Genomic DNA, 27,349 nt, shown 5'->3' with positions numbered 1-27,349 from the left:
AATCCCATTATATAAGGCTTATGTTAGACCATACTTGGAATACTGTGTTCAAATATGGAGACCGCACCTAAAGAAAGACATCGAGCTTCTTGAAAGGGTGCAAAGAAGGGTAACTCTCTTTGAATATGTGGGTTGCAGAGTTTGGAAACTAGACACCTTAGAGGAGATTTGATTGAGGTGTTTAAGGCTCTGAGAGGCATCAGCAAAATGAATGAGGACAAAATTTTCAAGATTATAAATGATGCTAGAACTAGGGGACATAAATTCAAGTTACGGGGGGAAATGTTTAGATTGGACTGCAGGAAGTTTTATTTTAGCCAGCGAGTTATAAATTACTGGAATAAGTTGCCTTCATGGGTGGTAGAGGCCGACAGTTTGGGGAAATTCAAAGGTCATCTGGATAGTACTTTCGGGTAAGGGAAGCGCATAGGATGATAGGTTTAATTTCCTTTTATTATTTTTTTTATTAATTATTATTATTTAGTTATTTATTTTATTTATTTTTTTTTTTTTGTTTTTATCATTGTTTTGTTCGGATTTTTTTTTTTTTTTTTTTTTTGCTGGTGCAGCATAAGCCATAGGCTTTCTTGCACCATGCGGCCGTTACTAATACTAAGTTCTAATACTTCTCGTGTTTGATGTTTTCCTTAAAAAAATTTAATAAAAACACACACACACACACACACACACACACACACACACACACACACACACACACACACACACACAGAGTCCGATATTATCCAGAATGTCAATTAGAAATATTCTGTCATCAAAACATCCCGTCAGGAAATGAACAGCCACATCATCATCAGCCATTTTCAATCCACTGCAGGATGAAGGTCTCTCCAGCAACTTTCCAGTTCCTTCTGTTTTGAGCACTGGACATCCATTTACTACCCACAAACTCATGAATTTCATCTATCCATCTCCGCCTTTGTCTTCCAGGTTTTCTTCTAGCTCCTCTTGGATACCATTCTGTTATTTTCTTAGTCCATCTGTCATCATGTCTTCCAGCTATGTGTCCTACCCAAGACCATTTTAGTTCTTTAGTTTTGATAAGAATGTCCTTTACTTGAGTTTGCTGCCTAATCCGTGTGTTTCTCTTCTTATCTAACAGTCTGATTCCCAATATAATTTGTTCCATTCTTCGCTGTGTAGTTCTCAGCTTCTCTTCCATTCTTTTGGTGAGTGCCCAAGTTTCACTTCCATAAGTCATGGTGGGGAGTATACATTGGTTCATTGTTTTATGTTTCAGACAAACTGGGATATTGCTCTTCAGTATGTGACTATATTTCCTCAATGATACCCATCCAAAATTTATTCTTCTCTTGACTTCCAGCCATTTATCATTATTACAGCTAATAACTTGTCCCAGATAAGTATATGACTCCACCTTTTCAATTACTGCTCCTTCAATCAATATTTCCCTTTCTGTGGCATACTTGTTCATCATTACTTTTGTTTTAGCCATATTCATCTTTAGTGCAAAATCCTTACTAACTGTGCATAACTGATTAAGATCTTCCTCTAATTCTTTGGGATCGTGGCTTATGACCACAATGTCATCTGCAAATTGTAAATGGTTTAGGTACTCTCCGTTCACATTGACTCCTTTCTGCGACCAGTCTAATCTTCTGAAAGCTTCCTCAAGGGCAGCAGTAAACAGCTTCGGAGATATTGTGTCTCCTTGTCGAACTCCTTTCTCGATTTTAAATTTCCTACTGTCTTTGTCTAGTCTAATAAAGGAGGTAGCACTCTCATATATTTTCTTCAAAATCATAATATATAGGGTATCTATGCCTTGTCTTTCCAGTGCCCTAAACATTGCCTTATGCTGTATGGAGTCAAATGCCTTTTTCATAATCCACAAATGCCAGGCATAATGGTGTTTTATATTCATTTGCTTTCTCCATTAGCTGTGATATTACGTGAAGGTGATCCATAGTTGAGAAGCCGACCGGGCTAGCCGGATGGGTAAAGTGCCTGCCTGGCAACCCAAAGGTCGCGGGTTCGATTCCCGTCTCGGGCTTGGATCAAAGTACTACAAAAACCTTGGGAGGTGCATTATGGCCACAGAATCCTATGCGCCAAAAAAAAAAAAAAAATAGTTGAGAATCCTGTCCTAAAGCCAGCTTGCCCTTTCGGTTGTTTCTCATCAAGTATTCTTTCTAATCTGTTAGTAATGACCCTTGTGAACAACTTGTAGATGTGGGATAACAAGCTAATTGGTCTATAATTTCCAATTTCTGATTTATCTCCTTTCTTATGCAGCAAAACTATGATTGCATTATTCCACTGCTTAGGCGTCACACCTTTTCGAGTGCACTTTGTGAAGAGCCTTGCCAGTTTTTGTGTTATGTCTCTTCCTCCCAATTTTAACAACTCTACAGTAACTTCATCTTCCCCCAGGGCTTTCTGATTCTTCATTTTCTTCAATGCATGTTCTACCTCATCAGGAAGAATATCGGATATGTCGTATGTATTGCTACTTTGCAATCCATCTTCCCCACTGCTGGCATCATTCCCCTGCTCCTTGTATAATTCTCTATAGTAGTCTTCTGCTGTTTGAATTTTGCCTTCTCTGTTGTTTATTACACCATTGCTATTCTTCAGTTTCAGTATCATTTGTCTTTCTGTATTACTGCTCATGGCTGCTGATTTAAATCCTTTGTTTTCCCTTAATGCTTGTTCTACTTTTCTTGTGTTAAATCTTCTTATGTCCTCTCTGAGTCTCTTTCTAATGGCTTTGCATAACTGAGTATACTCAATTTTTCTCCCTGTCAGTATTTTTCTTCCTCTTCATTTGTTGTCTTTGGTTCATCATGACAAGTGTTTCTTGACTAATTTTTTCTTCTTTGGATTGCTTTTTCCCTATAGGTTTCTTGGGCTTTATCACTTTCAGAAAGTTGTAATATTCCTCGTCGATAACTTGGTCCTGAGCAGTCTGCAGAAGATCAAACTTGTTCTTAAGTTCCAGTACATACTGCTTTTTCTCCTCTTCTGTTATCTCAAAGACCTTTGTATTATTTACTTGAGTCAGTTTTTTCCTTTCCTTTCCTACATTTATATCAAGTGTGCATCTTACCATTCTGTGATCACTTCCAACATTTACCTTATTCGGGATGGTAACATCATTCACAATATATCTTCTGTTAGTGAGGATGAAGTCGATTTCATTAGTTGTTAATCCATTTGGACTCTTCCATGTCCACTTTCTGTTCACCCTTTTCTTGAAAAAAGTGTTCATTACTGACAGTCCTTGAGATTCTTCAAATTCCACAAGTCTTTCACCTCTTTCATTTCTTTTACCAATTCCAAAATTTCCTATAGTTCTCCTTTCTGCGCTGTTTTGTCTTTTTCTAACCTTAGCATTGAAGTCCCCCATAATAATAGTGTAGTGGGTTTTCTGTTCATCTAGAAGACTCTCAATTTCGGTGTACATTTCTTCAACCTCTTCATCAGCATGGCTCGATGTTGGTGCATAAATCATTATAACCTTTAGCTTGTACCGCTTAGAAATCTTGAGTATTAGTCTTGACACCCGTGGTGATGTACTTTTGAATTCCAAAATGTTGTTTTTAAAATCTCTATGGACCAGAAACCCAACTCCACCGTCGCTCCTTTCACTGTTTCCATTGGTGTACAACTGATTTCCACTTGATAAACTTATAAGTGATTCATTTCTTCTTCTTGTTTCAGCCAAACTGATGATATTCCAATTCACATTTTCTAATTCCTTTTCCAGCTCTAATATCCTGTCTTCACCGATGAGTGATCTTACGATCCAAAAAAAAATGACTACTTGTTTCTTTCTATTTAGCTTAGTCATGGTATTCCAAATCTGCATGAGTAAAGGGTTATCATGATTTTTATTCTGCTGTATACCTTAGATAGCACTAATGGAGTCTGTATGTAAATGGATGTTGGCTGGTGGCAGCACGTGTTCGGACTGTTTTGAAAGAGAGAGTGGGAATTATAGAAGCCAATTCAGAAGAACTGTGCCCATGGAAGTATCTGTAGAAAAAGCAAGCAGCTGAAACAGTACGTCTATGAGACAGCGAGTGGAGGGACCCAGTTAGAGATGAATCATTAATTAACCCAACTGCCCTCTTCTGAATGGAATCGAGAAGCCTGAGAGAGGTTTTGGGGGCACCGCCCCAGATGTGGGAACAATATTCCATGGTATGGCAGATTTGCAATTTGTACAGAGTGAACAGCTGCTTGGAAGAAAAGTAACACTGAGATCGAAAGAAAAAACCAAGTTTTTTAGATGCAATTCCAAACCGCTAATATTTGTATAGCAGTCTCTTATGTACTTCATGTTTATTTTATGTTTATGTGCAGTATTTTATGTTTTGCATCCAGTACCTTTGTTACTGCATCATAGTGATTAATCAGTTTGTTCAGACAAGACTGCCTCATGAAAAATGCAGGCTGTGACTGATATATAACTGCATTCTTGTCTGTACGGTCCTGCATTACTTACTCAATCCATTCAATCAATCAGAGAACTTCATATCTGACTGCAAAATTATCCTTAGATCCTTTTCATTTTCCACTACCCTGAGTGTAGTACCACAAGTTGGTACGTTAATCTGAAATTACCACTAACCATATGAAGTCCCTTGAATTTGCCAATGTTAATTTCAATTGCCACTTATCAGCATGTCTAATTTTTCTAAATCTTGTTGCAGTAGTATACCTTGATTATCGTCATTAACTACCTTACCAACCTTTGTATCATTTGCAAAATTAAACATTAATATCATTATCATTAATAAATATTGAAACCAACAACAGTCCCAGCACTGAACCCTGGGTAACTTCACTAGTAACATTAGTTCAAGAAGAGCAGTTCCCATTGATAACCACTCACTGTCTTCTCCCACTCAATCATCCCTTTACAATGTTGCATATCAAATTTACTTGTTTCCAATTCTTCAGTTTCATTATCTGCCTATACCAAAGCTCACAACAATTGTAAAGCAGTTATTAATCTGTCCAAACTAGATTTTGAACAGGCTAAGAGTAGAAAACTTGCTTCTTGCCCTAATGATAGCCCAGCATTCTGGTCTCTTGCCAAAACTATTGGCCACAACTTTTGCCAATCTCTGCTCCCACCTCTGCCAAAACCAGATGGTTCTGTTATCAATTCGCCAAAGGATAAAGCTGACCTGCTAGCATCCCATTTTTCTTCCAACTCATGTATTAATGATCTTGGTAAAACACCTCCCACCATTCCTAGCACACTCCATTCAATGCCTCCTGTGGTCTTCCGTGAAAAGGATGTAAGAAGGATTTTGGCGAATCTTGATGCTAAGAAAGCTCCAGGTCCTGATGGTATTTCTCCACTTGTTCTCAAAACCTGTGCTCCTGAACTTACTCCTATTCTTTGCCGCCTTTTTTCACTTTCTTATTCAAAAGGTGTTTTTCCTTCTGCTTGGAAATTTGCTCATAGAGGAAGCAATATTTGTAATGTGCTTGTGCCAAGAGAGATTAGAAGTCAGGGTAATCCCCAAAAGAGATATATCATTTTGCCTAGAAATCTGAGTGTCACCAAAGATCGACTACGAATAGGCGTACATACTTAACACATCTTTATTTTCTTGCAGGCACTGATCCACCACTGTGTACAAACTGCAAAACTCAACTCACTATCCGACATGTACTCATTGATTGCCCCAAATACAATAGTGATCGACAAGCTATGTTTACTTCTTTTTCCAGGACGAACATTTCTTTCAGTATTGCCGACCTACTGGCAGATACACCACACGTGGCCAAAATTTTTTCTTTCCTTAAATGAATACAGCTGTACAATGCAGTAAAGTTCAACAACATTTACATACATAAACTATGTATTTAACATCACCATAGTCAGACGCATTATGGCCTTGCTGCCCTTGCACCGTAAAGCCCATAAACAAACAAACAAACAGCTACTTATATGCAGTAACTTGCATTTGTCACTGTTAAACATCAATTGCCACTTCTCAGCACATCCACTTAATTAGAACTAGTCTCTCAGTCTGTCTAATTTGTACAAGCTTATACAGCATCAGCAAAAAAATAAAAAGACACTTCCCACATCACCTGTCCATCTCTAATAATTTATCTAATTTTACTTAAATTTATTCCAACTACCCACTTCTGCAGTACCAGATGAAAGTTTATTCCAACAATCAGTTACTTTCTGAATGCAAATTTACACCCATCTATCCTGCAACTATCCTTCCTCAATTTAAGTTTATGTTCCTTGATTTGTGTGCATGTTATCTGAGCAAGAGTAAGAATACTATCAGCATTGAGCTTATTCAATCCATTCTTAGCCTTAAATGCCAATTAGATCTCCTCATTTGTGTCTGGTTTCCTGATACTGCAGTTTTCAGAACTGAAGTCTGAAATCCTGCATCCAAATTTGTATGCAGTACTCGAGATTGATTATCCCATTGCCTTATACAATGGGATAATCACTTTTTTTTATATCATTGACAAAACCTTATGAGCTGTCCTAACAGTCTGTTTGTACGCTTTCATAGAATTTCATGCTCCACTGCATAATTACCCCAGGTCTTTTTCATTCTCCACTGCCCTGATACCACACATTTGGTGTGTTGTGTTATTTTGGGATTGCTGCTTCCCTATGCAATACCTTGAATTTGTCAGTGTCATTCTGGCCACCTAAATTTTGACACAGGTGGCCAGTTCAACACGGTCGATTTGGTGTGACATAAGCATTGAAAAAACAAAAATGAAAGTAGGAATGTTTCATAGGCCTAATGACTGTGATTAGTATAATTAACAGTTGTGCAGACAAATGGAGTGGGTCGGTATATAAGGGAGGATTTTAACTTTCCAGATAGTGACTGGAAATTGTGATTGATCACTTGCACAGTAACAAGACTTTTCTGGGTTTATTGGATGACTATTTCCTACATAAGCATATTATAGAAGCACTGAGAAAAAAAATACTCTTGATGGATAAACAAACCACTGGGGGCAGTGATCAACATATTGATGTGGGATTTACGTAAAGAAGTAACTACTGTCAAATGCAGAGGAAAGGGCTTTTGCTTTCATAAAGGTAACTACAATGGCTTCAAACAGTTTCTGTTCTGTGGGACCAATTGATGATGTTGCCCACAGCAAATTCTCTATGGATAGTATTCAGGGAAGTAATTGTAGAAGCTACTAGGCTTTTTTACAGAAGCCTAGTAGCTTCTATAAGCTTGAAGCTACTAGAAGCCTAGTAAGTATCTCCAATTAGGAGATACTCTTCTAGGTTCAGATCTAAATAGATGTCAGATGACCTGTTGAGACTACTGGTGGCAGAGAAGAAAAATGCACAGAATGCTTTAAAATTATCATGCAATACAAAAGTCTAAAGTAGATATCAAGAAGCATGTGCTACGCACTGCTGCTCCTGCCCACCCAGCTACGGAGGCGCCTGCTTACTAAACCTCCCAAACACTTCCTAGTTCATTTCACAACTATACGTGGACTCAGTTCTAATCTCAACGACGTCCATTTCCACTTGCAGTCTGCCAAATCCCATGTACTTTTTCTGACAGAATCTCAGTTATTGGTTGATTCAACCACTGCTCATCTCAATTGCCCAAATTATTCGCTGTATGATTCCTTTCGCCTCAAAGGTGGTACTTGTGCATATGTCCGTTCTGATATTCCCTGTCAGAGATTTGGCAATTTGGAATCTACTCTCTTTGATCTTCTCTGGCTTAAAATTTCTCTACCTCATTGTGTAAAATTCATGTTGTCTCTACCGTTCTTCCAACTCCACTAATCACTTGGAGCTCTTTGACTTCCTCTCTTTGCAACTTAACTTTCTCCAGTCCAATTTTCCTAACAGTGAGATAATTTTCCTTGGTGATTTTAATGTTCACAACTCCAGCTGGTTTCCGTTTTTTAGTCACACCGACCCAGCTGGTCGAGATGCTGAGGCTTTTGCAATTACTAATGACCTTGCACAGATCGTTCATTTACCTACAAGAATACCGGACAATCCTAACTATACAGCCAACATGCTTGATCTTTTTCTCACAAACAACCCTTCTAAGTACACAGTTAAAGTGAGTGGTCCTTTGGACACCTGAGATCACAACTTGGTGATTGTCTCTTCTCCAATGGAGCCTTTATCTCATGGCTATTCCCAACCTCATATTGTTTGGCATTACAAAAATGCAAAATGGGATGACCTGCGAGATTTCTTTTCTTCTTTTCCTTGGTTGGATTACTGTTTCAAAACTTCCGATGTCAACGTTTGCTCAGATTGTGTCAGTGAAATTATTCTTGTAGGAATGGAATCCTTTATTCCACACTCCACTTAAAAATCTCGTCATTTATATAATTGGTTAAATCCTATCCACTCCAAGTGCCTTAATATACAAGCTACAACAATTTCTCTTTCACTTTCATCTCAGTTATCACAAAATCATTTAGCTCCCTGTAATTTGATACACTTCCAGCTTCCCTATGGTATCAAAAGGTTTATATCCTTGCCTAGAAAGAATAGCCCTAGAAAGGTGAAATTTCACAGGACCTTTAATCCTTTTCTATGTACTCTCCATGTATAGTAACACATTTCTCCCATATATGGATCCGTTGTTTAATGCCTTGACCATAGAAGTCTGCACTTTTTTCCTGAAACCGCGATTCCACTACATTGATGACTTCCTGAGATTAATCAAAGCGGTGTCCACGTGATGGTTTCTTCATTTCTTGAAACAAGAAAAAGTCCGACAGTGCTAGATCAGGAGAATAGGGTTGATTCACCCTAAAAAAGTTCTCAACATCTGCATTACACAAATCCAACAGTTGGCGAGAACATTGCATTCAACATTGCTTCTGCAAAGGCGTCAGCAATCTTGGAACCCATCATGTAGAGACCTGAGACACGTGCAGATGGTTATGTAAAATGCTGTGGGCAGACCCATAACTAATTCCCACTGCATTTGCGATGCAATGAATTGTCACAAGTCTGTCACTCAGCACCAGCTGCTCAACCTTTGCAACCATCTCACTGTGGATGTTGATGGCCTTCCTTCTCTTGGCTTGTCAAAGACACTTGTACAACCGCACTGGAACTCCTGTTTCCACTTTTTTACAGTGTCATAGGACGGACAATTCTGTCGATACACAGCTTTCATTTCTCCATCAATTTCCTGAGCTTTCTTGCCCTGCAGATGCAGGAACTTGATCACTGCTCGATACTCCACTTTGTCAACCATAGTGTCCTTCCACAGATTCCGGGCTCTACCTCTGGTGTACAATCACCTACAGGAATGAAATTTCACATGTTAGTTATTGAATATGTAGGCAACTTATATTAAAAATTACATTTTCATACTGATGTTTTATCTTGGTCAGGGTATGAACTTTTTGATGTCCCTTCATATTTGATTCATCCCTTTTCTTTTAACTGTTTACATGAGACTTTATGTAAACAGCAAAAGGAAAGGTCTTTGAATTGTCTTTGTTTTGTCCAACTTCAAACTCACAGAACCAACTTTTCATCTATCTCGTTTATTCATTCAACTGCCGTTTTCTGGAACAACCTTCCTTCATACATATTTCCTGAAAATTACAATCTACAGAAGTTAAGTCTAATGTCAACAAATATCTTCTTTCGTCTTCTCAACCTCCAACCCAAGCATGGTACTAAGTACTATAGGTTCCAGTACCTCTCGTGTTTGGGGTTTTCATAAAAAAAACTGAGTGATCCTGAAAGCAGCAACCATTATCCATTGATCTGCAAAATTCATAACATCCTATTCCTTCCCAACAGAAAATCCAATTAAATGGAAATTTTCAAGGACTAACTGGACAAAATACAGAAAGGACATATCATTTGACAACTATATCATTCAGTCCTGTTCCATCAACAGTGTTACCGAGCACATCACAAATCAAATTCTGACAGCTACTCCTCATGGCACATGGAGGACCAACATCATATTAGGTAGGTAGTCATAATGTTTTGGCTCATCGGTGTATGTGTGACACCATGTCTCTGATATCCCAACAATATCTGCCTTTGTTGTCTTGACCAGCACCACAAATTCATCAAATTTATTTACTTTACTCCTAGCATTGGTGTACAGGTTGGCCATAATTAAAGTATCCCTATTCAGAGCTCTCTGTAGCTCTAAGTAATAAGTGGAATGCCACCAAAATTAGTAAGTAAACTATTCAAGGCATGGTGAGAAGGATCCCATGAAAAAAAAAAAAGTTCTGAAATCTGCCAATAGGAGATAATATGGCGCTGTATAAGAGTAAAGACATGACAAAAAAAAAAATTCCAACAAATAAATAACTAAGACAAACCTTAATGAAATTACAAATTTTTATTTGTGCTCTTTGCAAAAAAAACAGAAAGAAACTGAACTAAACTGCCAGAGGAAATGGTTTCACAGCTCCAAACTCACTCACAGTTTCCTCCCGATGGTTGATGATGTCGCTGCTGGTGGAGTTGATTTTTGATGTGATTACCATTTTTCTGGACCAGAAATTGCATTCAATGCACAGTGTGCTCAACTGCAGAATGCAACATCTCTGGAGTAATGTTCCACATGTGCTTCATTATGTTGTCCTTTAAGACAGCCAGGTTAGACATTGGCCTTCAGGCGACCCCCACAGCCAAAAATCACACGGTATAAGGTCAGGCGAACGTGGTGGTCATGCAATGGGAAACAAATGACTGATGACTCTTTATGCAGTAAAATGATGCCGGAGAAGCTGCTGTACTGGTCTTGCGACATGAGGAGTAGCCCTAGCTTGCATAAAAATTGTCTCATCCAGGCATCCTCTTTGCTGCAGTTGAGGAATAACGAAATTGCTCAGCATGTGATGATATTTTTGTGCTGTAATGGAACAGGTGGCTGCTCCTGCTGGGTGCAATTCCTTGAAAAAGTATGACCCTAGGATGAAATTTGAAGTCATGCCACACCAGACGGTGATTTTCGGCAAGTGCAATGGGATTTGCTGAATAGCATGTGGTTCTTCTGAAGCCCATAGTTGGCAGTTTTGAGTGTTGACAGTCCCATCGAGATAAAAATGGGCCTCATCCCCACAAAGAATGTTCCATGGCCAGGCATTATCCACTTCAATTCTGGCCAGGCATTATCCACTTCCATTCTGGCCAAAAACATTAGAGCAAATGCTATTCATTTTTCAGGATCATCTCTTTGCAGCTGCTGGCGAATGATCTTGTATGGATAATAGTAAATTAGTTTCCAAAGAATTTTCCACACAGTGGAATATGGGACATCCAGTTGCCTAGCTACTCCCTGTGCACTGCTAATAGTTCCAGCAGCTGATCCATGGATCGGTCGATGATAGCCATTGCAACTTCTTCTTCTACCTGAGGTGAAACAGGCTTCTTTCCTCTTCCAGGCTTAACAGCAAAGGACCTAGTTTCCTCAAATTTATTAATAATCCTTCTAACTGCTGCAGCTGATAAAAGACCTTGACATAAGTTCTTACAGCATCTAAATTCCCGCAGAGAGGCTGCTGCATTGCATCATTAACATAAAAGAACTTCGCAATTAAAGCACAATCAGGCAGAGTGAGACGCATTGTTAACAGTAAACTTACAGAATACGTTTGCGATGTTAGCGTTGTGCCTTTATAGCTCTCTGCTGCTGGGAAAATTAAATTAACCCAGATTTATGAAAATTTTCTGCTCTCTTAAGTATCTTATTTTGTAGTTTGGATTTAAAACTTTAGTGCAATTCAGTTTCTTTCTGTTTTGTTTGCAAAGGGCACAAATAAAAATTTGTAATTTCATTAAGGATTGTCTTAGTTATTTATTTGTTGGTACTTTGTCATGTCTTTCCTCTTGTAGCACCATATAATCACCTATCGGCAGATTTTGGAACTAATTTTTTTTTCACAGGCTCCTTTTCCCCATGTCTTGAATAGTTTACTTACTAATTTTGGTGGCATTCCACTTATTACTTAGAGCTACAGAGAGCTCTGAATAGGGATACTTTAATTATGGCCACCCTGTACATGGAAGTATACATGCACCTATTCTTACTCTGTTACCCTAACACAGCTCATGTATTTACTTGTTCCATGATGATGATTCCCAGCAGATGTTGAAATTCCCAGCACTTCACTTTCCAGGCTGCTGCTCATTCCAATAGAAGCAGTGCAAGAACCACTTTCACCTCTGCCTGCAGTTACTGTTAATCTATTAGTCTGTGAATCTTCCCGAGCTAGCAGTTTTCCGACCCACCTAACACTGCCTCGATAGCATCAGCAAATATTCTTGCACCCTTTCTATTTAAATCTATTTCATCCCTGTAAAAACAAACAATCTACATTGATGGGATACACAATTTACAGGGAAAAAATATTTGGGAAAACAATGTAAAAGTTATTCACCACATAGGGTTCACCGATGAAGCACACTTCCACCTAAGTGGCTATATGCCAATAAACAGAATATACATGTATGGAGCAGTTAGAGCCCCAATGCAGTCATATAGATGCCTTTCCATTCTGAAAAATTCACAGCACAGTATGCAATTTCATCATCTGGAATCATCAGAACGGATTTTAGACTAGTGTTAATGCAGAACACTACCTCAATCTCCTTCAAGACTTCTTTGTTCCAACTCTTCAAGGTATGAGACTGAACACAAGAAAAACATTTATTGAACATAAGGCCAGCTCATATGGTAAACAATTACATACAATATGTGGCTGACAATAGGGGCTTAGAGGGGGAACAGGTATCCTGTGTGTTATCAGACACTCAGCCCAAAAAACTGATGGATCCAATATCTCTCTATTACAGAAGATTTAGGAGAAGTCCGGTTGGCCTGCCTCCCTAAAATCCACTCATGCACACCTTCTCGATGGTAAGCCCTGTTACGTCACTTTGGTGGCAATGAACATGTAGAGTGGTTCTCTTCAAGACGCCTGGTCAGCGTGAAGAGAAAAAGACCAAACCCTCCAGCATATGACAGCACAACAAAACAGTGAAAGCTGCTGGGGCCCTCAGTCCCCAGCAGCTTTCACTCTCCCTCTTACGGCAGCGAGAGGATCAGAGTGGAAGCAGAGGGTGCTAAGAATCTCTGGGTACAACCAGGCTGCCATGCACAGAAACTGAACTTGGCCTGTTATAATATCCAGCCAGTTCCTAAAAAGGGTGAAAAATCCCTCCCATCCAATTATCATCCCATTGCAATTACTTCTACTCTTTCTAAAGTAATGGAGAAATCAATTAACTGCCAAATTTTAAACTACCTAGAAACCTTCCATCTGATCAACGATCACCAGTATGGATTCCGTCAGTGTCAATCCATTGGTGATATTCCGGCTTATGTTACTCATTTATGGGCAAATTCAATGGAAAAGTTCGGTGAAACACAAGCACATCTCAAAGGCTTTTGATCATGTTTGGCATAAAGATCTTCTAAACAAGCTTCCATCTTATGGTTTGCCAACTGTTTTTTGTAATTGGTTATCTAGTTTTCTCTCTGATCGCTAAATGCTGATGCATCCTTCTTGCTTAGTGAATAGACATGAAGAGGCATAAGTTTAAATTGAAGATGGATGGTTGTAGGATAGATGTGCAGAATTTGTCTTAACTACAAGCGTAACTCTTTTTTCCTCTTGTCCTCTTTGTCTTTTTTTTCACATGTTTATGTCCTGTCTTTTCTTTCAGTTCAAGCTTCCAGAAATAAATATTCATTCATTCATGTATCCTACAAATCAACCCTACAAATATCAAATCATTGATATATGCAAAGCAATTTGAAGTTCTGGCTTGTAGGAAAACCATATTTCAGCATCAGATATTCAGATTGCATGCCATATTGTGTTTCCATATAAGTTATTTTATCATAACTTATACCAAAAAAAAAAACAAGCAGTCACATGTACTTCTGACTTCCTATGAGAAAAGGCATTTAAATATCCTGTGTAGTTTGTTCATAATGTGTATTATGAATATGCTATACAGGATGTAGCCTATAACAGCTGTATACAGCTGATTCATTATGCAATATATTTATTAAAAACTAAGTTGTAATCCTTTAAAAGATTTATCGTGAACTAATATGCTTTTCATTTCTTTATTTCTTAATTTTTAGGTATTTCTAAGGAAAATGTGCAAGAAGTATATATGGGACAAGTGCTGCAGGGTAATTCAGGGCAGGCTCCTGCTCGGCAGGCAGCACTAGGAGCAGGTAAATTTTCATCATTATAATGTTGTGAAACTTTTTTAATCAACTGAATATCAACTATTCTTCTATAGATAGAAATACAGTCATCCCTCTAATCAACATTAATTGGTTCCACAAGCCTTGTCATTTAATGTACCTTAACAAACCTATAGGGGTGGAACATATTTCAAACATTTAAAATGATTTTTTATTTATTTTTTGAAACTTAACTGGCCCTGGAACAGCACTCTCAACCAGAGCTTTATATTTATCCTCTTTCCACAATAATTGTCCTTACAGTTGAGGAGAGAATTCCAAACTCTTTAACTATTTCTGCAACACTTTTTCTGCACTCAGATTCTTTCAACACTTTTTCTGCAACACTTTTAATTTGAACTCCAGAGTAGTCACAACTCTAGCCTCATTGGTATATTTGCTTTAACTTTCATTTTAAGATCCATAATTTCCATTCCTTTAAAATATTAATTTATGACAAAATACAGACAAAATAGTAAATAATGAGAACAAGACACAATGGTGTTCCATGTCAGACCAGCTCATGCAGACCGAGTGGATGAATATAGTACAAACGTTCATGAACTAATGATTGGCAGTGTGCGTGCTTGCATCGGGATCAACCTGGAACGATGATCATAGGAGGAATTTTTATTTGTAAATATACTAGCGATGATTGATTGAATCATCAATTATTTCAAAACTAGAATGATAATAAGTCAAATTCCTTGCTGATTCAAACTTTAAAGTCTCCTTTCAAAAATATAAGAATAACACTTTAAAAAATTTCTTGTTAACTTGGACTACATTTAATGTTCTTGAGAACATTTTTGTAATTAAGTCCCATAAAACTAGAACAACAATAATCTGATAACACCATCAGAATCATTTTCTTCCCTTTACACTGATGAAATTGCCATGGTAGTTTGTGGGTTCCTTAGTGGATTGACTAATTTTTTCACAATATGCCAGTTCTGTTATATCAGCTGTGACACTTATTGTGTATTATTTCAGCATAATACAGCATAAGGACAGAATTAATTGAGTTATAATTCAGTACTCCTAGCGCATTATGTGTCCTTCACTCACATATCTGTCCAGGATATATACATATGTTGATTATTGATTTCAATAACATATTGAATTATTTTAGCATTAGCATTGGTAGAGGCATATGATGTAAGAAAGCAAGCTTATAGAGCATCAGCCAAAAAAAAAAAAAATAAATAAAATAAAACCCCTTCCCATTTCACCCATCCATTCAATCCAGGTGTTTGTCTAGTTCTGCCTCAAACCTATTTAAGTTGCTGACCTCCACTACAACAGATTGAACTTTGTTCCAACTATCAACCACCCACTGGCTAAAGGCAAATTTATGCACATCTATTCTAGTCTTTCCCCAAGTTGAATTTATGCCCTCTCAGGTAAGTAATCTAAGCAAGAGGAAGAATCCCATTAGCATTGAGCTTGCTCATTCCGTTCAAGGCCTTATACACCTCAATTAGATCACCGCACAGGTGCCTAGTTTCCAGATGCTGCGATCTGCAGAACTTAAGCCTTTTTTGGTAACAGTAACCCTTTGTTCCACTCCCCAGTCTCGTTGCCTTTCGCTGTACTTGTTCCAGCAGCTCGACATCTTTCCTAAAATGAGGCCCCCAGACCTGTATACAGTACGCCAGATGTAGCCTTACTATTGTCTTATACAAGGTGACAATCACCCCCTTATCCCTGCTAGCAAACTTCTTGTATATCATTGACACCATGAGCTACTCTTGCAGCCTTTTTGCATTGCTCAGAAAACTTCATATCTCACTGCACAATTATCCCCAGGTCCTTTTCATTCTCCACTACCTTGAGTGTAGTACCACCCAGTTGATACATTATTCTGGGGTTACTGCTACCCATATGCAGTATTTTACATTTGTCAATGTTAAACTTCAGTTTCCACCTCTCAGCCCATCAGCTCAACTTTTCCAGATTGTGTTGCAGTAGCTTACTATCATTAGTATCATTAACAACCCTGCCAACCTCCTATCATCTGCAAACTTTGACATTAACCCTGATATACCTTCATCAGTATCATTGATTGATAAATACTGAAAACAACAATGGGCCCAATACCGAAACCTGAGGGTCTCCACTAATAACATTAGTCCTTGAAGAGCAGTGTTTGATAACCACTCTGTTTTCTTCCACTCAACCATCCTTTTATCCATTGTAGCAACTTGCCCTTAATTGCATACTCCTCCAGTTTGTACAGTAGTCTTCCATATGCCACAGTATCAAAAACTTTCCTAACATCCAAGTATGTGATATCAAAATTATCAAAATTGATATCAAAATTACATGTATATATGTGATATCAAAATAAGTATGTGATATCAAAACTGGAAGACTATGCATCCAGTTCCTTTGTGACCACATCATAGTATCCATCAGATATGTCAGATAAGACTTCCTCTTAACAAACCCATGCTGTGTCTGCACTATAATTGCAGTCTTGTCAAGATGATCCTGCATTGCTTTCTTAACCAGCAACTCCATTATTTTACCTGTAACAAAAGTTAGACTAACAGGTAATTAACTGTAATTACCTGTGTCACCCTTTGATCCCCCTTTGAGAATTAGGGACACATTTGCATGGACTCCAGTCCGTGGAGATCTCTCCTGAGTCCAAGGAAGCTTTCATAATTAATTATGGCTAAGGGTTTGCTTACTTTCTTTGCTGCCTCCTTTAATATAACTGGATAGATCCCATCCAGCCAGGTGCCTTCCTTGTGTTTAATTTCTTCTCCACTTTGCTCTCAGTTATTGCAAAATCATTTAGCTCTCTGTTAGAGTTTGATAAACTTCTGGCATTCCCCTTCTTGAATAACTCCTCATGTGTGAATATAGATGCAAAATACTCATTCAGTTTATCAGCTACCTTAGCTGATCATCAGTAGTCAAACCAGCTATGTTAAGAGTGGACCAATCTGATTCCTCACTTTCCATCTAGAGTTTACATAAGTAAAGAACTCTTTGCTATTTTTCTTTGCATCCATTGCCGAAGATTTCTTGTAATCTGCCTCTGCTTGCCTAACCTCCTTTTTGACTTCATAACAGACTAGCTTATATCTGCCGTAGGCTTCTGTTTCACGTGATAATTTATATGCATGCCATGAGCCTCATTAATTCATCTGAACATCCATTTAGGCCTAAACTTTGAACAGTACTTCTTAGTTGGTATGAAAAGTCTGGTACCCTCCAAGATTAAGTCCCTGAAGGCTTCCCATTTAGAACACACCATTGGTAACTTCATCAGTTGATCCCAAAGTATAGAATTTAAAAACTCTCTGAGACCACTGTAGTCACCTTTACGAAAACAAAAACCCTTCCCCTTACCCCTGATGGTATTTACATCTTTATGTAAATTCCACATAAGTACACTGTAATCACTGCCATCTAGTGGTTCCTTTATCTGCAGATTCTTAGCGCATGAAGAATCACTGCTGATAATCAGATCAAGATTTTTACTCACTCTTGATTGCCTTTTGAAGCATGTTGATGTAGGAAACAGTCATCCAATAAATCCACAAAAGTCTTGCTTGTGTGTGAGTGACCAATCCACAAGTTCCAGTCAATATCTGGAAAGTTAAAATCCCCCCATTGTAAGACATTCTGATTTACTGGCCCACTCTGTTTCTTTGCACAATTGTTCATTATACTCATCATATTCATTAGGCCTATAGCATTAGTAGAGGCATATGATGCAAGAAAGCAAGCTTATGCAGCATCAGCCAAACCCCCCCCCCTCACGTTTCACCCCTCCATTTGTTCAAAATGCCTGTCGAGCTCAGCTTTAAATTTATTTAGGCTATCAACTTCCACAATAAAAGATGGTAGTCCATTCCACCAATCAACCATCCACTGGCTAAAGGCAAATTTCTGCATATCTATTCTACAACTGTCTTTTCTCACTTTGAATCTGTACCCTCTCAGGTTCTTAATATGAGCAAGAGGAAGAATCCCATCAACATTCAGCTTGCTAAACACATTCAAGGCCTTATACACCTCAATCAAATCACCTTGCAGGTGCATACTCTCCAGGAACTGCAATTTGCAGAACTTAAGCCTTTCTTTGTAAGGGCACCCCTTTGTTCCCCTCACCAATCTTGTTGCCCTTCTTTGTACTCGTTCTATATCCTTCCTAAAATGAGGCCTCCAGACCTGTATACAATACTTTAGGTGTGGCCTGACCATTGCCTTCTATAACAGGATAATCACCTCCCTGCCCCTGCTAGCAAAATTCCTATATATCATTGACAAGACTCCATGACTTGCCCTTGCCACCCGTCTGCACTGCTCAGTGAACTTCGTATTTGACTGCACAATTATCCCCAGGTCTTTTTCATGCTCCATTTACCACACAGTTGGTACATTTCTCTTGGGTTATTGCTACCCTGCAGTACTTTGCATTTGTCAATGTTAAACTTCAGTTGCCACTTCTCAGCCCATTTTCCCAACTTATCTAGTTCCAGTTGGAGTAGCATACTGTCTTTACTGTCATTAACAACCCTGCCAACCTTTTTATCATCTGCAAACTTGGACATTAATCTTGATATACCTTCATCAATATCATTGATGAATACACAAAATAACAATGGGCCCAGCACCGAATCCTGGGGAACTCCACTAATAGCATTTGTCCACGAATAGCAGTATCCATTGATTGCCACTCTGTCGTCTCCCACTCAACCATCCCTTTATTCATTGTAGCAACTTAATCTTAATGCTATACCTCTCCGATTTGTATAGCAGTCTTTCATGTGCAACAGTATCAAAAGCTTTCCTGAAATCGAAGTATATGATATCAAAATAATTTTTGACATTCAGTTCCTTTGTGACCACATCATAGTATTCAATCAAATTGGTCAGACAACACTTTACTTTAACAACTACATGCTGTGTCTTAACTATTACTGCGGTTTTGTCTAGATGATCCTGCAATGCTTCTTTAACTATAACCAAGTCTGTAACCAAGTCACAAAGGAGATTAGGCAGGCAAAGGCAGACTACGAAAAATCCTTGGCAAAGGATGCAAAGAAAAACAGAAAAGAGTTCTTTACATATTTAAACTCAAGAAGGAAAGGGATGAATCAGATTGGTCCACTGGATATTGATGGTTCAACAGTTGAGGATCCTGCTCAGGTGGCTAACAATCTAAACGAGTATTTTGCATCTACATTCACGCATGAGGAGTTATTCAGGAAGGAGAATGATGTAGGTAAAGTAAACATTGGCAGTGAGCTGGATGATTTTGTAATAACTGAGAGGAAAGTGGAGGAGAGATTGTTGAGGTTAAACATAAAAAAGGCACCTGGGGTGGATGGGATCTATCCAGTTATATTAAAGGAGGCAGCAAAGGAAGTAAGCAAACCCCTGCCCATAATTATGAGAGCTTCTTTGGACTCAGGGGAGGTACCCATAGACTGGAGATGTACAAATGTAACCCCAATTCACAAAGGAGGATCAAAGGCTGACACAAGTAATTATAGACCTGTTAGTTTAACTTCTGTTCCAGGTAAATTAATGGAGGCACTGGTTAAAGAAGAACTGCAGGATCATCTAGACAAGAATTCAGTTATAGCTCAGACGCAGCATGGGTTTGATAAGGGCAGGTCTTGCCTGACCAATTTGATTGGATACTATGATGTAGTCACAAAAGAACTGGATGTAGGGAATAACTTTGATATTATATATTTGGATCTTAGAAAGGCTTTTGATACTGTTGCACATGGAAGACTGCTGCACAAATTGGAGCAGTGTGGCATTGGAGGCAAATTGCTGCTATGGATAAGGGGATGGTTGAGTGGCAGAAGACAGAGAGTGGTAATCAATGGACACTGCTCATCGTGGACTAATGTTATTAGTGGAGTTCCTCAGGGTTCAGTGTTGGGTCCGTTGTTGTTTTCGGTGTTTATGAATGATATTGATGATGGGATATCAAGTTTAATGTCCAAGTTTGCAGATGATACAAAGGTTGCAGGGTTGTTAAGGACACTACTGACGCTATGCTGCTGTAACAGGATCTGGAAAGGTTGAACAGATGGGCTGAGAGATGGCAAATGAAGTTTAACATTGACAAATGTAAGGTACTACATATGGGAAACAGTAACCCCAGAGCAACGTATCAACTCTGCGGTAGTACACTGACAGTGGTGGAGAATGAAAAGGACCTGGGGGTAATTGTGCAGGCAGATATGAAGTTCTCTGAGCAGTGCAGACGAGCTGCAAGAGTAGCTCATGGTGTCTTGTCAATGATATACAGGAATTTTTCTAGCAGGGATAAGGAGGTGATTATTCCCTTGTATAAGGCAATGGTTAGGGCACATCTTGAGTACTGTATACAGGTCTGGAGGCCTCCTTTCAAGAAGGATGTAGAGCTGCTGGAACGGGTACAGAGAAGGGCAACAAGATTAGTGAATGGAATAAAGGGTTGCTGTTACGAAGAAAGGCTTAAGTTTTGCAAATTACAGAGTCTGGAGACTAGCACCGGCGAGGTGATCTGATAGAGGTGTATAAGGCTTTGAATGGTTTGAGCATGCTCAATGCCAATGGGATTCTTCATCTTGTTCAGAATAAATAGCTCAGAGGGCATAAATTCAAATTGAGGAAGGACGGATGTTGGATAGATGTGCGGAAATTTGCCTTTGGCCAGTGGGTGGTTGGTTGGTGGAACCGACTTCCATCACTTGTTGTTGAAGTTGATAGCCTTAACAAATTTAAAGCTGAACTGGACAGGTATTTCGAACGAACGGAGGGGTGAAATGGGAGTGGTGTGTGTTTTTTTTTTTTTTTTTGGCTGATGCTGAATAAGCTTACTTTCTTGCATCATATGCCTCTACTAATGCTAATGCTATAACCAGTGACTACATTATTTTCCCTGGAACACAAGTTGAAATAACAGGTCTATAGTTACTTGTCACCTTTTGAACCCCCTTTGTGAATTGGTGATACATTTGTACACCTCCAGTACATGGGGTCCTCCCCTGAGTACAAAGAAGCTCTTATAATTATGCCTAAGGGTTTGCTTATTATCTTTACTGCCTCCTTTAATATAACTGGATAGATCCCGTCCACCCCAGGTGCCTTCCTTATGTTTAACTTCAACAATTTCTCCTCGACTTTGCTCTCATTTATTACAAAATCACATAGCTCCCTTTTAGAGTTTGATAGACTTTCAGCATTCCCCTCATTGAATAGCTTCTCTCGTTGTGAACGTAGATGCAAAATACTCATTCAGTTTATCAGCCAACTGAACATGATCATCAGTAGTCAACCCATTTATATTAAGTGGTCCAATCTGATTCATCCTAGAGCTTACTTAAGTAAAGAACTTTTTTCTGTTTTTCTTTGCATCCTTTGCCAAAGATTTCTCATAAGGCTGCCTTCGCCTGCTTAATCTCCTTTGCATCTTGATTCCAGACAACCTTATATCTGGCATAGGCTTCTGTGTCACCTGATAATTGATATGCATCCCATACATTTTTCTTCTTTGTCACGAGCCTCATTAATTCATCTGACATCCATTTAGGCCTGAATTTTCAGCAGTATTTCTTAGTTGGAAAAAAGCCTAGTAGCCTCCAAGATTACGTCCCTGAAGGCTTCCCATTTAGAATTCAGTGTTCATCAGTTGGTCCCACTCTACAGAATTTAAAAACTGTCTGAGACCCCATTAGCCGCCTTTACGAAAGCAAAAGCCGCCCCTTCCCTTTAGCCTTGATGGTTTTTTTTTTTTTTTTTGTAGTTGTTGGCGCATCAGCTTCTGTGGCCATAATGCACCTCCCAAGGTTTTTGCGGTACTTTGATCCAAGCCCGAGGCGGGATTCGAACCCGCGACCTTTGGGTTGTGAGGCAGGCACTTTACCCACCCGGCTAGCCCAGTCGGCGCCTTGATGGTAGTTACATCTTTAAGTAATTCCCATATCAGTATATTGTCATCACTGTCACCCAGTGGTTCCTTTATCTGCAAATTCTCAATTCATGAATAATCACTGCTGATAATCAGATCAAGAGTATTACTCCCTCTGGTTGCCTCTCAAACATGCTGCTGTAGAAAACAGTCATCCAATAAATCCAAAAAGGTTTTGCTAGCGTGCAAGTGAACAACACACAAGTTCCAGTCAATATCTGGAAAATTAAGATCCCCATTATAAGACAATCTGATTTACTGGCCCATTCTGTTTCTCTGCACAATTGCTCATTATACTCATAAGATTCATTAGGCCTATAACATACTCCTACTCTCATTTTTCCTTTCCCAGTGCTTATGTCATACCAAACAGACTCAACATTGCATTGTCCACCAACATCAGTTAGATGCACTTCCTTAGATTTTAAGTGTTTCTTAACTAACAGCATAACGCCTCCTTCCTTCCTGTCCTGTCTATCCTTTCTGTACACATTGTACTCCCCAAATTCCAATTCTGCACTGCTTATATTTGTGTGACACCACGTCTCTGATATCCCAACAGTATCTGCCTTTGATGTCTTGACTAGCACTTCATGCTCATCAAATTTTTTAACTATACTCCTAGCATTGGTACATCAAGTATACATGCACCTGTTACTACTCTTAGTTACCCTAACACAGCCTGTCTATTTCTTTGTTCCACTATGACTCCCAACAGTCCTGGAAATCTCCCTTGCCTTGCTTTCCATACTGCTGTTCATTCTAGTTGAAGTATTGCAAGAATCACTCTTGCCTCTACCTGCAGCCATTGTTAACCCCACAAGCTAGCAGTTTTCCAACCCACCTAACACTGCCTCGATAGCATCAGCAAATATTCTTGCACCCTTTCTATTTAAGTGCACCCCATCCCTGTAGAAGCAGCCTCTCCTGTCAACTAGCACAGACCAAGTTGAAAAAAAATTCTACCGCTCGAGTCTTGCACAATCTCTCCAGGGCTGATTTGATCGACAAGGCTCTCATCATGTGCTCCCTCCTACTGTGTCTGGACAGAATTACAGACACTTTCATATTCAACTCTAACTCGCGACTTTTTTTCAACATTGACCTGTATTTGTTGATTAAATCTGCAGATCTGTTACTCTTAATGTCATTAGTTCCAATATGTACAACAATATCACCTTTTGGCCCTTAAAAGATATCTGTTCTACAACATCATCAATTTTTGCCCCTGGCAGACATACCCTGGTCCTGTTCCACCTATCCTTTTTGCATAGTATATTCCCTATCTCCCTGACAATAGAGTCACCAACAATAACTAGTTCCTGTGGGACTAGCGCATTCTGCCTTGGAGATTGCCTCTGTGTTCCGTGATGCACAGGAGTGAGCTCTGCCATTGAGCTGGGCAGCTGAGAGCTTGATGGGCCCCTCATTAATTTCTTTGAGGGCATTTACTCTACACCTCAATCTCTCATAGATGCCCATCAGAATGCTGAGTTGGTGCCTAATTTCTGGACACTCTAGGTATCTAGCACACACACACACACACAAAAACATCCTCCTTGGCTAGATCATGTCCTATTTTAGAAAGTTCAGCAAACATTTCACATTACGCACATTTTTTGAGACTGTGATGCATTGGAGAATCACTCCCTTCTTTTCTCTCCCAAGTCACAGCACTCTTGCTAGTCTGTGATCTTTGCTTTGCAGCTCTAGTCTAGGTCATGATTTCCATTTAAATACAGTTTAATTAACAATGAAATTTAATAAGATTAATAAATATTTCTGATTAATTTATAATACTATACTAAGCTAACAGATTCCTAATACAGTGCTTCGTATTACATTATCTAGTTTTACGTTTAATCTTACACTATCAGTTTGAGATATATACGTTACACTATTTCTTATCGATTACAATATGGCAGCTTGTTCATTGGTATTGGTGGCAACACCAGGAGTCGGAACTTCCAAAAATCAATAGTTAAATTCAAAATAAAAAGCTAATGAATGCTACTAAACCTATTTAATATCTTTGTAAAACACAATGTAGTATGTTATTTAATTAAGAATACAGTAAAACTATCAAAAATACTTATCCCTTTACAGCAGCCAAAAATCCACCAATTCTTCTCTTCCATGACCAGAGCTCCCTCAATAACACACACCTACTCTCAGTTTCCCTTTCCCAGTGCTTATGTCACACCACACTGATTCAACATTGCATTGTCCACCAATGTCAGTTGGATGCACTTCCTTAGATTTTGTGTTTCTTAACTAACAGCATAACCCCTCCCCCCTCCCTGTCTGTCCTTTCTTTACACATTGTACTCCCCAAATTCCAGTTCTGCACTGCTTATATCCATGTGGCACCATGTCTCTGATATCCCAACATATCTGCTTTTGATGTCTTGACCAGCACTTCAAATTCATCCAATTCATTTACTATACTCCTAGCATTGGTATACATGCAAGTATACTTTCATCTATGCTTACTCTTAGTTACCTTAACACAACCCTTGATCCATGATGACTCCCAGCAGCCCTTGAAATCCCTATAACATCATTTTCCAGGCTGCTGCTCATTCCAATAGAAGCAGTGCAAGAATCACTCACCTCTGCCTGTGGCTACCGTTAATGTATTAGTCTGTGATTCCCCCCAAGCTAGCAATATTCGGACCAACCTAACACTGTCTTGATAGCATAGCAAATATTTTTGCACCCTTTCTATTTAAGTGTATCCCATCCCTGTAGAAATGATCTCTCCTGTTGACAAGCAGAGACCACACTGAGAAAAATTCTACCCCATGAGCCTTGCACAATCTCTCCAGGGCTGAATCAATTGACAAGGCTCTCATCATATACTCCTCCCTATCATGTCTGGGCAGAATTGCAGACACTTTCAAATTTAACCCTAACTTGCGACTTTTTTTTCAACATTGACTTATACTTGTTAAGTAAGTCCACAGATCTCCTACTCTTAATCTCATTAGTGCTACAACAATATCACCCTTTGTGTCCTTAAAAGACGATATCCTCTTCATCATCGACTTTTGTTCCTGGCAGATGTACCCTGGTCCTATTCCACCTATCCTTTTTGCACAATATATTTCCTGTCTCCCTGACAATAGAGTCACTGACAATAACTAGCTCCTGTGAGACCAGTGCCTTCTGCCCTGAAGGTTGCTGTTGTGTTGCCTGATTATCAAGTGCGAGCTATGGCATTAATGTAGCAGCTGAGGGCCTGATGGGTCCCCCAATTTAAGTCTTTCAAGGGCATCTACCCTGTCCTTCAAGCTCTCATAAAGGCCCATAACAACAGTGAGTTGGCACCTAACTTCTTCACGCTGCTTACATTGAGCATACACAAACACATCCACCTTGGCAACATCATGTTCCATCCTAGAAAGGTCTGCAAACATTTCAAAAGCTGCACATTTCTTTGGGCTGTGATGCATTGGAGAATTGCCCCCTTCAGTTTTCCCCGAGCCACGGCACTCCTGCTACTTTGTGCACGTTCCATTTAATTAAATATATTAATTAAATGGAAATAATGAATTAACAATGAAAATTTATAAGGTTAATAAATTTAATTGATTAATTTACTATACTTTACCTGACTATACAATATTATACGAAGCTAATGCAGTGATACATATTCTGCTATAGTTTTACGTTATACATTAGCTATCAAATTCAAGATATACATTATCAAGTTATGCTCTGCAGTAATGATCACAATGCTAAATTAGTTATATTAAATTAAATAAAATTTTCTGTTTATACTCCGGGACGACCAAACGGTCAGGGGAGTTCACAAGATGACAGAATATAAGAAACAGCACCGTATTCAGCAGTCACGGGCTTGAACCCCATTCACTCAAGGCACGTGTACTTATGCACCCACGCACCTTGTTAGCTAAATACAAAAGATGTATGCCCAAACAGTGATTAAAACCTTCAAAGTACTTATTTATTACAATTTAAACCCTACTATTCTTCTGAGCTACTAGTTATGCTACAATATTCCCCCCCAAAATCACCGCTGCAGTAGGAGTAGCAAGTTAACTTACAAAATCACTAGCTAAATTTAAAAAATAAGCAAACAAACACTACCAAGCCTATTTCAACTATTTGTAAAACACAAATTAATACGCAACTAATACAAAATACAATAAAATTTCAATGAAACTTATTGGCTTGCAGCAGCTACAGAAGTCTGTCTTCACCAAACAACACCTGGCGGCCAATAACATGATACTATCTGTTATCAAATGCATTATTTTGTCCTTATAACTTGAACTTTACTGTCTTGTTTCTTTATTGCATAAATTTTCTTAATATAAATCATTAAATTTGAAATAATGTGATTAAATTTGAATTCCAAAATATTGTTTTATAAGGTATAAAATAATATTTTGATGGATAGGTATAAATTCCCATGTTATGGTGTAAAATGATAACACATATTTGCAACAGTTCCAAAGAAACTGTTACAAAGTCACTAAAATATTAATGTTTTTTCCAACCACCACCTATAATGAAATAAATAAAAAAAATCTATTACTGTAGACATTATTTTTAAAATAAATGCAAGATATATATTAATAAAAACAATAAGTAATGTCAGAATGTTGTATCTGGAATTTGATATTTAATTAATTATATATTTTAATCTAGTATTGTTAATCACTGTTACCAAGTATACCTTATGTTTTATTACTGTATTAAAGTAGCATATACGATAAACTGGTTATTTATTTTATTTCATTAGAATAGTCTGAGAATGCAATAATATATTGCGTGCGTGTGTGTACAGTCGAACTTGGTTATAATGAGATCGTGGCTGCAACAAAAACCCATAATGATTTTAATTTATACGTATTCCCATACAATCACTCACTGTTATAACAAGTGTACTACACTGATATACTGAACAAATTTTGGTAACTATGCAAACATTCTTAATTGCTAGGGTAGTCTAATAAACCTAATTCTTGGAATAGATGAAAATGAAAAGGGTGACTTAAATTTATGATCACCAGCATCGGATTAACAGTCAGTTTACGACCTTGTCCTTCTGGGGACAGGGGGCTATACAATAGTGCTTTGGCATTCCACTTGTCGCATTACCCTATTTATAGATTGTCTTGTATTTACTGAATCATAAATTTATTTTGGGATTTCT

General features: G+C 38.5%; 1 protein-coding gene across 1 annotated transcript in view; it reads left to right on the top strand.

Moving 5' to 3' along the window:
- Acat1 (Acetyl-CoA acetyltransferase 1) overlaps nt 1-27,349 on the top strand; it is a 223,404-nt gene that overhangs the window by 26,169 nt on the left and 169,886 nt on the right. The window contains exon 4 of the mRNA XM_090383498.1: nt 14,124-14,219. Within this exon, the coding sequence (XP_090239624.1) occupies nt 14,124-14,219 (96 nt within the window). The remainder of the gene's footprint in view (nt 1-14,123; nt 14,220-27,349) is intronic.

Source organism: Mastigoproctus giganteus, chromosome 1, assembly GCF_048544385.1.
Source record: "Mastigoproctus giganteus isolate SK-2022 chromosome 1, ASM4854438v1, whole genome shotgun sequence".
Taxonomy (NCBI): domain Eukaryota; kingdom Metazoa; phylum Arthropoda; class Arachnida; order Uropygi; family Thelyphonidae; genus Mastigoproctus; species Mastigoproctus giganteus.
Note: the sequence above shows the minus strand (reverse complement) of the source record. Positions and strands in the feature narration are given on the sequence as shown.